Source organism: Opisthorchis viverrini (assembly GCF_000715545.1).
Source record: "Opisthorchis viverrini unplaced genomic scaffold opera_v5_396, whole genome shotgun sequence".
In the NCBI taxonomy this organism is placed as follows: domain Eukaryota; kingdom Metazoa; phylum Platyhelminthes; class Trematoda; order Opisthorchiida; family Opisthorchiidae; genus Opisthorchis; species Opisthorchis viverrini.
In genome coordinates, this window is record NW_008752055.1 from 171,812 (window position 1) to 186,700 (window position 14,889).

General features: G+C 47.9%; 1 protein-coding gene across 1 annotated transcript in view; it reads left to right on the top strand.

Annotated features, from left to right (window-relative positions):
* Positions 1-3,811: 3,811 nt before the first annotated feature.
* The window catches only part of T265_10701 (hypothetical protein), a gene marked incomplete at both ends in the record, with an annotated part of 63,004 nt that continues 51,926 nt past the window's right edge, over positions 3,812-14,889 (top strand). Inside the window, one exon of the mRNA XM_009177158.1 lies at positions 3,812-4,154. Coding sequence (XP_009175422.1) covers positions 3,861-4,154 — 294 coding nt within the window. The remainder of the gene's footprint in view (positions 4,155-14,889) is intronic.

Here is a 14,889-nt window from a genome sequence, read left to right on the forward strand (position 1 = left end):
ACTGGACGGACCTCAAGCGTATAATCATGCAAACGTTTTACAGCGGCGCTTGCTGAAGTTCCATGACCCTTGTTGTGAGTGGGGGGGGGAATTTAAGAAAGACCGTATATTTCATTTTTCAGTAGCTTTAACAAAATGCCACGTTGAGAACAGTAGAAGAACTGAGGTCCCTTAATACAAGGGATATCGACCCACGCATCAAAATTGTCCCTTCGAAGAGCCTACGGAGCACACTCCGGCCGCTCAGCAAACTCACAGACAGTGACTCTCGGGGTGAAACCAAAAATGCTCTGGATTTTATTACACAGCTGAATCTTTCTTTTATGGAGTGAATAGCACACTTCGTATGTTGACTGCCTGAAATACGGTTCAAAGATCAATCTGCACTTGAACCAGTGGATAGACATTCTCAGTTTCCTTTCTTTTGTGAACCGTCAAAACATCTGACACAGCATCGCGATGTCATTTTCTATATTTTGACGTGGTACCGCAAATGGCACAGTTAGAGCTATCGCAAACGGTGGGCACCGTAAGAGCCTCAAATTACAGACAGCTGCCTCATCGCAGTCCGGCCAGTCCCGATTGTCCACTTTGATGCCACTCCTGCGCCTTTTTGCGATGCCCTGCATATCAAATTCCCGCTGCGCGAGTCCGATTTTCTCCTTCTCGTTATGGTTTACCTTAGCACTTCGATTTCCCCAAAGGTGATCAGTTCCTCATACGAACCTTTGAGCAATTCTCCTCCAGCTACGACTTCACTCATGTGCCAAAGGTGGGTGACTTCAAAGCCCCCAAGACTGACTGGACGGACCTCAAGCGTATAATCATGCAAACGTTTTACAGCGGCGCTTGCTGAAGTTGTTCAACAGAGTGCTTGAACCCGGCATGTCGCTACAAACACTGGGCACAGCGCAGGCCAACTATCAACCCTCCCGGATTCGGTCATCGCCAACAAAAAAACACATTGTTGATGAGGTAATAATTAACGCTCTACTGGGAGACAGCGATCCCTGTGTCTGACCTTTGATTTCATCCGCCATTGGGCCAGAGATCCCGAACCTCAAACGTGGATACGATGCTTCTGTCGTGCAGACTTCTCAGGAATGCGCATCTCTCTTGAATAAGTTAAACTGGACCAGCTTTAGTGGAAAACTCATATAGGGTCTTGCCCAGAAAGTTCACGGGACTGAGGCGGTGTTCGTCCCAAAAAACCGGCACGACGTCGGATTAGCCGCAGGTTGCCTATGAGGACTTGGCGTCTTCTGGGAATTAGAGCACAAATATTTTTTTAAAAAAAAGTTGACTACCGGGGACGGGAAGAATACCTGACGTTTCGTAAAATGCGGAACCGCTGTAAATCAGAGATCCGCCAATTGAACATGCGAAAAATCCGCCACACCCGGAAAAACATAAATGTGCTGCTCAGATACATTAGACTGCTGCAGAAATAAGCCAGCCGCGTTCTCCTTGAGGGACAGGAACGGAGAACCCACGAGTGACCCAACAATGATATCTGTGGTTTACAGAGAACACTATGCGGGTCTATATTCAGCGTCCCCATCACATCCACCCTTGTCAAGGCGTAGCTTCGAACACCCTCTAACCGATTTGGTCTTCACGGTGAGAGACATTCCCTATCTCTTGCACAAGATCAACCCATTCTGCGCGTTGAAGCCCGACGCGAACCATCCAAATATCCTAAAAGAAACGTCGTACCCACTTGCAAATCGTTTACACCCGGTGTTTCGCCAGTCATCTGACGAAATCCGCCTACCCTCTTCTTGGAATGAAGAGATTATCACTAATCTACGAAACTGGTGACCGACTATCGCCTGGCAGCTAAAGGCTTGTAAGCCTCACTAGCTTGCCGTGCAAGGTGATGGAACGCATTCTGAAGCGAGCTTTCTTAGGTAACATTACCTCCGACAACTTGATATGTCCAGCCAGATATTGATTTCTCCCAAACCGCTTTTGTGTGACAAACATTCTCGTGTTTATTGGCAGCTTAACCCAAGCCAAGGACGAAGGACTCATATCGGATGCTATATTTTTCGACTTCTCAAAAGCGTTTGATAGGGTTCCATACGTCCAGCTGCTACACAAACTCGAGACTCACGGGATTCAAAGGCAAATCGTATACTGGATCAGGCCTTTCCTATCAGACAGATCATTCTGAGTGAAGGCAGGTTCTACCTGCTCTTCTACAGCGCCGGTCTCCGTTGGAGTTCCCCAAGGCTCCGTTCTGGGACCACTTGTGTTTTCGATATACGTCAACGCCCTCTCAGATGTCCTTGCAAATCCACGTCTCCCTGTTGCGGACGCCTTGAAATCCTGGATTTTCGATGCTGGTGGCCTCTCCTCAAACCTGTCCTTCTCACTGCAGCACGAGAAATCAGCCCAAAAAATATTCTCCAATTTTCCGATGATTCGGCGCACCATCTCCCGTATTACTGGCACTGACTTCCACATACTGTATGGGACCTACATCAGACCGCTCCTGGATTACGCCTAAAAAGTTGCCTGCTGGGAACGCACGAAAGACGTTGACCTCATTGGCGTGTCCAGTGAGCCGCTACGAAAATGGTTGTCAATCTCAAGTCCGTGGACTGCTTACCTATGCACTGTCTGAACAAAACTTGGCCAGCAGTTTTTTTTCACTGTTGACCCAGCAAACACGGCGGGGACATGATAAGATTTTGAAGCTCAGAGCGCACACACTCATTGGGCAAAGTGTTTCCTCATTTGGAGTAGTAGCTGTGTGGAATACCCTTTCTCCGACGGTTGTCCACGCTCTTTCTGGAACCCAATTTAAAGCACTATTAGACACTATTTAATGCGAGTGTTCGCGCTTATTGCCCCGCGCTGTGAACATAAAAAGCAGTATTACACCCTTTTTCACTTGTGCCTTTCAATTGAACGACATCCGCTGAACGGGAAGAATAAAATTGGCCCGAGAAGCTTGGGCAGAAGCCTGAATCCTTGAGTTCGTCAATTTTACTCAGACGCCGATGAGTACTGTTGATCTCTAGACCTGTTTGCGCGAACCATAAACGCGAAGCAGTATTCCTTTTTCACTTGTGCCTTTCAATTGAACGACATCCGCTGAACGGGAAGAATAAAATTGGCCCGAGAAGCTTGGGCAGAAGCCTGAATCCTTGAGTTCGTCAATTTTACTCAGACGCCGATGAGTACTGTTGATCTCTAGACCTGTTTGCGCGAACCATAAACGCGCAACTTCGGTACGCTCAAAGCCACAATCTATTTGCTTGGACACTGCAGCGCTTTTTGGCTGCTACCACCAAAACGCGAAGAAAGCGTGCTTAGAGGCGTTAGGCGTGCCATCACCGAATAGGCCACTGCTTCTACTAACAGTTACACGTTTTTGTAATTTCGAATCTGTTCCCTCTCAAAAGCAGGACGGTCGTGGACTATTTCACCAGCGACCCCCCGATCTGCTTTGCACGACTGATTCTTCACCTTTTCTCCCATCATCATCTGTTTTAGTTATGGCCTGGAGTTTCTCCAACAAGGATACTCTAAGCAGATGTTCCAAGAGTTTCTCCCCAATCCGGCCGTCCTCAGCGGAAATAAACTTCCAGTCGAACTCTCCATGTATTATTTTCGATCTGGTGGCAAACCCAAACTCATTCTCTAACCCACTCCTGCTGCAGTGCCCAGGTCTCCCTAAATCTCGCAGAAGAATGAATTAGATCTTCTCAAGTGATCAGAGTCCAGCTGCATCCGGCTTCCAAATCTGAACGAATACACTAAGGCAATTCAGCATAGTAGGTCATTGGGACTGACGCGGTCGAGTTGATTGGCGCGAGAATTTTGTGCCGCGGTTTTCGTTTTCCGCGCAGATGGTTGGATCGGTTGATCTTGAGGGCACTGAGTTGTCCACAGTCCCCAGTTTCTGGGAATGTAGGGAGTACCAGCGCACAGTCAGGCGCGTGGAGACTTCCAACAAACTATGTAACGAGCTTGCTCAGATGATTCAAGAGCGGGCAGAAGTGGAGAGAGCGTACGCCGCAAATTTGAAGCGCTGGTCCTCGAAATGGCTGAGTTTTCTTGACTCAGGGCTGGAATACGGCTCAGGTGCATCAGCATGGAAGGGATTGTGTGTCGAAGCAGATGCTGTTTCAAACGCGCATAAGGTACGGAGTACTTCACTATCATCGATTTAATTATTCACCCAAGTCCGTACAAGTCAATCCGTAGGTGCATGTGTTTGGCTATCCACTAGGCGCTTAGTAGTTTATGCTATAAATCCAAACTACCATAAGGATTAGAGTTCATTGAAGTGGCAGCTGTGTTGGTAACCGCCGAGCTGGAATACCACTGTATAGGACATATCTAATCCACCTGAAACATACATGCTCAGGTTCAAAGCCTTACCCTGCTAACAAGCAGAATGATCTTATCTGATTCCGGACACTTGTGGAATTTTGCAAATTCTAGTTCCAATACCTCTCCTCTTCTGGTCTTCATTGCTGCTTGCTGAGGAATATGCTATAAGACGTTCTTATGCTGGCTGACGATGGAATGTGGTAATATCGGATGATTGATAAGATGCCGTTATGTATTGAATCACCTTTCCCGGCAGTCCGCGAAACATTACCATTTGATGTTAAAATTTTACTATACTGGCCTCAACGTATTCACACTTTATCGAGGGGACACTGTTTCATGTGCCCATTTTCGTTGTATGTTCATCATATCTGCTTAAACCACAGCAGACTTAAGTATGGGTACTCTCAAACGGCTTGTACTACGCCTTGAGCGCTTTTTTAACGTAACCTAAGAGATCAGATGTTATGGCTGTCTGGGTTGGGAATGCGCAAGTTGCTTTCTGGGCCCCACTGAATTTCGGAAACCCTTGAAGCATACGAGCCGGATAAACAGAATGGCCATTAGCTACAGGTGGTGTGGCTTAATTAATGACTGTCGCCGTTTCCGGGACGTGTATGTGGATCCTAATAACGCGCTCGCCCGTTGCTGCTTCTGTTCGTGCTTTTCGGGGATTTGCAAAATGGGCGTATCGCCCGGTCTTTGAGAGGTTCTAGGATCCTAGTGTGTAGTGAACGCACCGAAACCATCTGCTGAGATCCTTTTAAGACAATATGTTTTCCGTTGTTGACACTTGATTGGAGGTACTGTCCACAACCCTGTATGATTTTGGGCATTGCGTCTGTGGAACGATGAAACCAAATAAATCTAGGCACTGGATCTCGAGTGACTCTAAAGTTACTCGAAGCTAGAACGCTTACTCTTGATCAAGAATACAATGCCAGTCGACGATCTGTTGGACATCAAGTGAAACCAAACACTTTCGCGGATCGAGAGTCACCACGAGTCCAGAAAGGTGAAGAGATGGATGAGGTGAGAAATTGGGCGACTTTGCAAACTGTTCCAGCTGACACATGCAACGGGGGAAAACAAGTCTCCGGTAAACGAAGAATTACTAATGGCGACGCTTTGCTTACCTACAAATAAAGACAAACGCCTCTCTAATTTGGACTAAGCACTTTCAGTAGCAGTTCTACTGACTAACTACAGATTGCCGACCCAAACGCATCTCTTGGCAGTGCACTTGGACCTCGTACGGCTTCGGAAATAAGCAGATTCCTTATGACCCTCAAAATTCACTGAGTCGCTGGTGCTGACGCAATACCGTTTTGTTCGAGGGCGAAAACGAAATCTCCATTCGGAGCTTGTCTACATTATTTTCCTTTACTTGGGCAGTACCCATCCCAACCAACTAGATTGAGTCGATAGATGTGGTCATTTCATAAAGGGTGCTCGGTCTGAGTGGAACGATCATACAGGAATTAGCTTGGTCCCCGTTGTATATTCACTCTGTGTCGCTCATTTTACGTCATATTAAGAAGGCGTGTAAAGATGAAGACCGGAGAACGGTAAACGGTTCCGTTCGGGACAGGGTTGTGTGAACCACATCCTCACACTATCAACTGTTAGAGTAACAGCATGTGTCCAGTTGCCTTACAATTTTTGTGTGTGTTGGCTACCGTCGACTTCTGTCGACTTTCTCGTTCTTAGAACGCTTGCACAACAGGATATACCTCACAGGTTCATGATCGTCACACAGTTCTTGTATTCACAATTATGAGCACGGGAGAATGTGTGGGAAGCTCCAAAACCTTCCTACAAGTAGTGATATCTGACAGGGGTATTGTTGCGAGAGTCGAGTAGTTCCAGGACGGGATTAGAAAGGAGACAGAATAGGAAGACGTAATGTACGCTTTAATCGTCTAATAACTGTAGTACATGAGCTGAAAATAGAGTGAGAATCACGAGTTAATGGGTTATGCAAATGTATGGGTTATATAGTCATGACATTCTCCCCGCCTTGGAATAAGTGTGTACTTTGCGGAGAAAGAATGTAAAAAAATAAAAAGCTGTAATAGTTACATGGAGTCGTTTACGCCTCTCTGTTGCGTAGATTATATGGGTGAGTGCGCTGTCCACTTCCTCCATTTATAAATTCTTTAAGTTAATGAGGCTGCTTGTGAAAACTCTCAAAATCTCGGTGTTCCCATCTCTCCGAAAGGGGACTCTTCGACCTGAAGTATGCATACGACATTCTTCTCGCTTGTGAAAAAAGGTTCACTAAGATTATTCAAGCCTTTGGCATATGTTTCATGCAAAGTCATGTACGTCTTTGTGCTTCTGAGAATTGAAAGTGACACTGGAAGTTGTGAACTCTATACATATGTGGGAGTTGCATTAACTCTGATGGAAGTATGACAAACGAAGTCAACTCACGCGTCTCGAAGGTCCGATTCACGCTTGGCTTAGGAGGGTATATCGCTGATTCTCAACGCGGGGTGTATGGGCCTCTAGCTGCCAGTTTGGCTACTTTGAGCGGAGGATCTGAGACACTTTCCGGTTTCTGGCCATCGATGCCCGGAAACGGTAACAGGAATCGGTTGAAACACACGAATTTGGAATGAGGTGATCAGGAGATGGGTTTTAGGTGGGACAGACGGTATTTCATTCAAAGAATGCATCCAGTATTTCAAGCCTTGTGGATGAATCGTGTGTTACACATGCCAACTTGCTGCCGACCAGCAAGAACGTTGTTCTCCCTACCTCATTTGGAGTGGTGCAAACCTAGAGGTGGATAGGATCTGACGTAGCAGAAGGGAATGAAGGCTGTTGTCGGGTGCTGTTGGTGCCGTTTGCCTTCCAGGATGGGGTCGACGTGGCCTTCTGTGCTTGACTGGAGACGAGCACGAGATCTCTCATTGGCTAAGGCGTTCGAACGAAAATTCTGCGTCTGAGTCGCTGCAGTCTAGGCTTAGGCAGTCTGGTAGCATCCAAGCCGTCGTACTTCCTTCAGGTGAGCTAGACGCCGAAATGGTGTTACAGCTGAACAATTGTATTATATTTCGTTAGTTATTGCTGTAGATACTGAACGAAATTGCGTCTAGCATATGTCAGCGGTGTTCATGATGTCCGTTTCCATTCCGAGTGGCGGATTAAATTTTGGAGGTGTAGGCAGCCTAAGTCGCCCATGCAGCCTAGGTCGCATTTCTACTTTTCATTATGAGTTCTTATTCAAATAAATTGTTTTACGGTGGTGAAGGACCGGCATTTTCCTCTGGTATTGCTGCCAGTGGTATTAATGATGACGATCACGACCGCAGATGCATTGGCCTCTTGGAATACGCCTCATCAGGAGCTACTCCGATCGCCTATGGAAGTTTGTCCCATGCATTACGCATGTGGGTCGACAGAGTGACTGATGAGTGTAAGCACAGCCTGCTTTGTCAGATTAGCTTTCTTGGATATTCTATGCTGTTTATCGCTGGACATATTCTCACCCCCAGCTCCCCCTTAAGGTCTTCCACCTGGTGTTACGCCTCCGATATATAGATGTGACTGAATTCGGTGGATGAAGGAACACCGGGTAATTCGGATTGTGGGGCGGTTGAAGCCGGTTGTTGGACACGCTCCAGTGGAGGCAATTCCTGTTTGCTGGAGTGACAAACATCTTATGTTCCGCTGCCATGCCACCCGAAGGAAGCATGAGCGCTGGGATACTGCCAGGTTGCTCAAACCTAGACAGGGGAAGTCGAGTGGCGGAGGTCGGGTTCGAACCACGAACCTTCCGGTCAGTAAATTCGCGCTCTAACCACTTGGGCCATCTCGCCGTATACTCTTACGCGTCCGGAAGTCTGGGAATACAAAGAGCTTATTTGACCAAGCATAGATGGGGGTGGTTGACATGCATAGTTTGGGTTCGAACCACGAACCTTGCGTGCAGTATTTTTGCACTTTAACCGCGGAGGCATCTCGAACTTGGGTTAACCTAAGCGTGCACCGATAGCAGCCATATAAGTTCATCTCGTTTTTCATCGGATCGGATGGTTATCTTGTCTGTCTGGTGAGAACATCCGATCAACGACGCCGAAGAAAGGTCGTATGATTTTCAGAAAAAATAACTCGTCTACGATGGATGAACTGATCACATGCAATGGAATGCACTGGCTTAGTCACGTGCTCCATTTGCCAGTTGACCGAATTCCTCGAAGAGCCCTTTTCGCAGAACCACGTGGAGGGTGAAAACGATCCAGGAGAGGTCAATCAACGATTTGGCGACGAATTGTGAGAGCCATTGCCAATGAACTAAGTTGCGCCCTTCACTGCCTTCTCCCTGAATCGCCGTCGCCCTTTGCACCATGTCTTATTCGATCCACCCAATTCGAGCTGTCGACTGTGGGTATAGATCCTCCCTCAGTTTCTGAATTGTCGTGAAGCGTAATCGGATGGTTGCTGCAGATAAGCGAGCACCAGCGCTGTTCATAGACGGTAGTGAGTTTGTGTCTTGCTCTTACTGGGTTAAATCAATCTAGGAACAAGATCGCGTTCCGACGATATGGAGCCAATCACTGTACCTTTATGCGAGGAAAATTACTCAACCATGGGGTTAATTCAGTTGTAGCGCAGCTACTAGCCTCAGCAGTGTGGCGAAGTCTTTCGTAATCACGCGAGAAACCTGTCCCAGAGCACCAGATGATTTGACCAGGTAGTGGACGCATAGGCCATATCCTTACATTACGTCAAGCACTTGAGCGGCGTCACACCTATTGCCGACCAAATGGTGGTTTCACTCGATTTCAAAGAAGCTTCTGACCGTGTGGGAATGCTTACTCTTCCACATATAATCGACCAGATGGCTTCGCTGGTCAGAGCGCGAATTTACTGGACAGAAGGTTCGTGGTGCGAACCCGACCTCTGCCTCTCGACTTCCCCTGTTTAGGTTTGGGCAACCTGGCAGTATCCCAGCCCTCAGACTTCCTTCTGGTGGCATGGAAGTTAGACACGGGAAGGGTGTTACAGCTGAACGATTTTTTTATAATTGGCCAGTGGGGAATGCCCTCGAAGTTTGAGGTTACCCATCACGCCATTCATCTCCATAATTCCGATTTCGTTACTTTTTACAGTGTCACCTGAAAGTTTCCCTGAAGCTAGTGGGGCTTACCAACAATACCACTGTCACAATTTTTGTGCTACTTTATGACCGACGATGTGCTTTCCAAGCGACCGCGTTGTCGACACATCTGAACAGTTATTAATCGTTATCATCACCAGTTGCCATACAGTGGTTCAAGCTACCACAGTTTCTTTCGCCGATGATTTGCGGTATATAGCTACGCACTGGAGGTGGTAGCTAACGTATTGATGCCTAAATACAGGATGTCAGTGGGGTTTTATTTGGGGATATGGAGAGAAACTATGCATTGAAGACGACAGCTTGGATGCACGAACGTCATTGGGTGCGCCGCTGAGCCATTACAATATCCATAAATATGAATGCGTCCCATCTCGTGGTCCGCATCCAGGGAGACGGCAATGACCAGCGCAGCTGAGTTTGCTTCTAATGGCTTTTATACTGTGCTGTCAAGTCATTGTTTGACCTCCTCTGGCTCTCTTCCACCCTTCACGTGGTTGTGTGAAAATAGCCCTTTGAGGAAGTCGGAATTTCGATCACACAGGCGTTAAAGGCTGGTAGTGATTTTCTGTTAATCGTATCAGTGACGAAGTTAGGCAGTAGAGGTGGAAGAGAGCAAGCTAACCTGACTCCACCTCATGTGGTCAACTTCGTTTAGAGCTTCCCGTAGATCTTCACACTGCTGCGGAATTCGGCGTACTGCGCCTTGATGGGGATCAGGAATTTATGGAGGACATTTTTGCTCCACAGACTGCAATAGTCTTTGGCGGTCCAGGGTCAAGGTATATTCCAAGTCAGGGGGGACCACCTTTGTTGGTGCCGGGAAGCAGTGTCGCTGTTTCAGAATCTGTCGGAGGGTGGAAATGTGATCGATGCATCCTCTTGCAGGACGGAACCCAGATTGGTTCTTACGAATCTCTCTCACTATGCTCAATGAACCTCCGAACGGCACCTTCAATGCCACAACCATCAGGCTGATGCCATGTTGGTTTTTACCCAGCGTCTGCGTGTCATTTTAAGGATAAGAGTGACCTTCGACGTGCCCCATTCTGCAAGCAATTTCCGTTCATTCCGTATCGCATCAATCAGTTTTGTCAGATGAGTCACCAGGGAGTCTCCGCTTCCATTTGGCGCGGGATGGAGGCAGACCTATCGGTGCCTTCTCAGGCTTCACTACAGATGTTTCATGTTTTATTTCTTCTGACGGACGATCAGGGCTCACATTTCATTCACCCCAATGTACTATCTCCACAGGCTGGGTTTAGGAGGCCGGCTAAATTGTTCTCCGAAGTGTTCGTCCCATCTTTCCGGTCGATGTTTTGTACGAGTTAATTAATGAGGCACTTTCACTCATCGCTTCGCTGACCGTTGCTTTCATAGGATCAACCGATGGTATCACCTGATATAGGGCACGGCTGTTCCCGGTAGCAAAAATCTCCATATTTTGTGTCCACCAGAACGCTCGGTCTTCCCTTAGGCTGTTTACTATTTGGCTTTCGAGGGATTTGTGTGCGCAGTCGTACTCGTTGCCTGGTGGTATAGATCTCTTGGCAACAGTCAGGTCTAGCGATCCCGACGATATCTGGTGGTCATATAATTTGGAAGACGTTGGACAGACGGCACTGAAGGCTGCTTGTATATCCCCTTCCATGTTTTGCCATACTTCATCCACGTGCTCGCTACCAGTACAGTATTGGTTTACTTGTTTACTTGCTGGGCTAGCTCAGACCGACTCCGCGTCGATCACCCAGATATGATTTCCGTGATCTCAGACGACCGGCTTGGGCGTTCACATCGCCCGCAAGGATCACAATGTCAGGAATTCTTGCTCGACGAATAATCCGACGGATAATCTCCATAGAAGGTATCCTTCTCAGCGTCAGAACTGTATTTCGTTGGGGCGTGTTTCCTTCGGGTAGCATGGCAGATAGGCACCAGAAGGATGTTACAGCTGAACGATCGATCGATCGCTTAATGCTGTTCGGCGCGTGCACCTTTTTATTTAGGGTGCCATTGAGCTTCAATGCGCTGAATAACCGAGCGGAGCAAAGAGGCCTGTTATCTTGAATCCAATCCAGTAAAGCACGTTGACCTCTTGGGCTGAACATAACTCACAAGTCATATTCTAATAATCATTCCCTCTGGATCAACGCACACACGGAGGGAGAAATGTGAAATAACTGAGCTTTTCTTTTGTATTTTAAGTTACTGTAACGTCCTTTCGGTGCCTAGCTGGCGTGCCAAAGGAAGCGCGAGGGTTGGGCTACTGCCAGGTTGCCAAAGCCTTTACAGGGAAACTCAAGGGGCACAGGTCGGGTTCGAACCACGGACGTTCCGGTCAGTAAATCCATGCTGTAACCACTGAACCATCTCGTCCGACAACCACGTGCATAACCACGCCTGGGTCTTGTATGTGTATTTTTAGACAGCACTTTGAGGGAGGTCTCGGTGAGCATTGCCAGTTTTTCAACTTGACATAGAGCACGAAATTGGAAAGCTCCCATGTAGAATGAATTTCATGAACATAGTGAGGTGCTCTTTTGTTTATTGTTGGTGGGCAATGGGGCGCGTATGGTAATTCGGTCAGATAAGTGACAATCAAATGACCTAACAACGTTCGTTTGTGTTGTGGGAGGCGGTCGGGGAAGGATATGGGTAGATAAAGAACTGTGCGGGCAAATGATACTTCCGGGCGACTCAGGCCTAGGTACCACACCTCGGACATTTGACTCAAAAGTGTGACTGACAAGGCAATGGGAGGATGTAGGGTTTTGTTCTGGAACCCTGCCCTTGCTTAATTCGAGGTTGTAGGGAGTAAGTCCTTACTACCTCACTCTTAATGTGGCTGCGCCGGTAGTCACGGTTAACCATTGGGCAATTGCAGTGTGCGGTTTTTGATGACCGACCTTTTCTAAGACGTCTTTCCGCGGAGGAAGACAGCATCGCTGGTTCCATGAATATGGGCGTGCCGGCCGTCTGGGGCAGATACTTTACTGCCTTTACAATCCTCAGTGTGCGGTTTTGATGACCGACCTTTTCTAAGACGTCTTTCCGCGGAGGAAGACAGCATCGCTGGTTCCATGAATATGGGCGTGCCGGCCGTCTGGGGCAGATACTTTACTGCCTTTACAATCCTATTGCAGAGGACAGTATGACTTTATCCCCAGACCGTCTCGTAGCACAATTTCTAGTAGTACGGGGTCTCGTTGCTTTTGTTTCAACTGCTTCCCTTTGACCATTCTTGCACAGTTACAACTTATGGAATGAAGTTCCAGCCAGTGTAGTCTCGGGGATCATTGCGCCACCCAAGACAAACCACCATGTCAAGGTGGCAGCTTCAGGTCCGAACAGTCGTTGCTATACTTAGATCAGGTGGATGAGACTGTTCTGTTGTTTGACGATCCTGCGGCTGCAAAAACGTCCCTAAGTAGAATGTATCTGAGCTCGGGATAGTTGAGTGGTTAATGCACGAAATTATTGACCGAGAGTTTCGTTGTTCAAATCCGAATGCGGCATCTCGACCACTCCCGCTTAGGTTTGGACATCCTGACAGGAACTCAGCTCATCCGGTCCCGGACATAACTTGGCCCGATGAACTATAAGGTGCCAAGTAAAAATGAGCGTGCGAGCCGACGATGAAGTCTAGTAGACTCGGAGGCAAAGGAAATGGAAGCGGCCCAGGAATCCGGTGATACTCAAAGACTATTACAGTTGATCCGTGTGACTTGCCCGCGGAAACTACCTGTAAGCGAAACCATCAGGGATCAGGATAGAGGGACCACCTTGAATAAAGAGGACAATAAAGAGAGACAACCTGGAGAGAAACTGACAGGACGAACGCCACTGACATCTATTAGCCGCCATTTCTTGCAACGTTTTCAGCCCCACACAGACGGGTCACAGGGACCCCATCCTGGAAGGCGTACAATACCAACAACACCCAAACTCTTCGTGATCTTAGCAATGTTGTGGAATGTAGGTAGCTCGGGTGTGCTCTTTGGTTGTTGGTCTGTTCGCCGAGCTTGGCAGTTGGATTGCAAACGTTTCATCACCAATCGAGGTGACATCGTCAGTGCAGGGTTGAGTGGGTCTCTTTCACGCCTTTCTGCCAAGTCATGTGCTGTACACCTCGCGGTTTGCGCCATCCTGAAGGAGGCACGGAGAACAACACTCATCTCGGTAGACGGTGTTTCGGCATGCGTACCACATGACCGAGCCATCGTAGTCGATGATGCTGGATGTTTTCCCGGATTGAGGTGCCTGCAGCACAACCAAATACCCGTTTTCTAATCACCTCGTTACTAATACGCTGACGCCATCCAAAACCGGTCACACTTCTGGGGCATCCGTGGTCGATAACGTGAAGACGCCTCACATCACCTACCCGAAGTGGCCATGTCTCGCACCCATACAACAACACAGCCCTTACTGTAGTCTGGTACACACGACCCTTAAGATCCAGTGAGATGCCTTTTTGACGCCACAAGTGACGCAAATTGGCAAACGTGATTCGAGCCTTTGAGATTCTTGCACTGACTTCATCAGACACACTTCCGTCAGAGCTAATACAACTACCGAGGTAAGTAAAGTTTTCCACAATCTCCAGTGGTTCTCTTTGATTTATAAGGGATATGTACGCAGATGACACGTTCTGAAGCAGGACTTTGCACTTAGAAGGTGCAAGACGCATGCCAAATGATGGTATGATGGCGGTCAGTTTATTCAACGGGGTTTGTGCTTCGCTATGGTCTTCAAAGATGAGGGCGATGTCATCTGCGTACTCCAGATCGACAAGGCTCTCGCCAGCAACAATTTGAACACCGGGGTTTTGAAAACCGTCCAGTGTTCGCCTCATTATTTCATCGATGATGAAGTTGAACAAGAATGGGGAGAGTGGACATCCTTGTCTGACACCACTTTTTGTGGGAAAGCTTATGGAGAGCTCACCATACACCCTCACCCGCCCGGAAGTATGTGAGTATAGAGATCGGCTTATGTTTACAAACATCTGGGGCATACCCTGTTGAGCAAGTGTAGTAAACAGAACTGATCGATCAACAGAATCGAACGCACCCTTGAAGTCAAGGAATACCAGGATTGTGGGTCGTCTGTACATGTGGCGTTGCTCTAACACCTGACGGAGTGTGAAGATGTGGTCAACGCAGCCTCTACCCGGTTGGAATCCTGTTTGATTCTCACGAGTCAAGACTTCGCGTGCCGCCATGAAACGACGAAGTATCACTGACATCAGAAGTCTTGTCACAACAGGCGTCAAGCTTTCTCCCAGATAACCCAAATAGGCTAGACAGGCACTGACTGAGGAATCCACCGCCATCCTTGAAGAGAGCAGGTGGAAGGTCGTCAGGACCAGCAGCACGACGACGCTTGAGTAGAGAAATACATTCGGACACTTC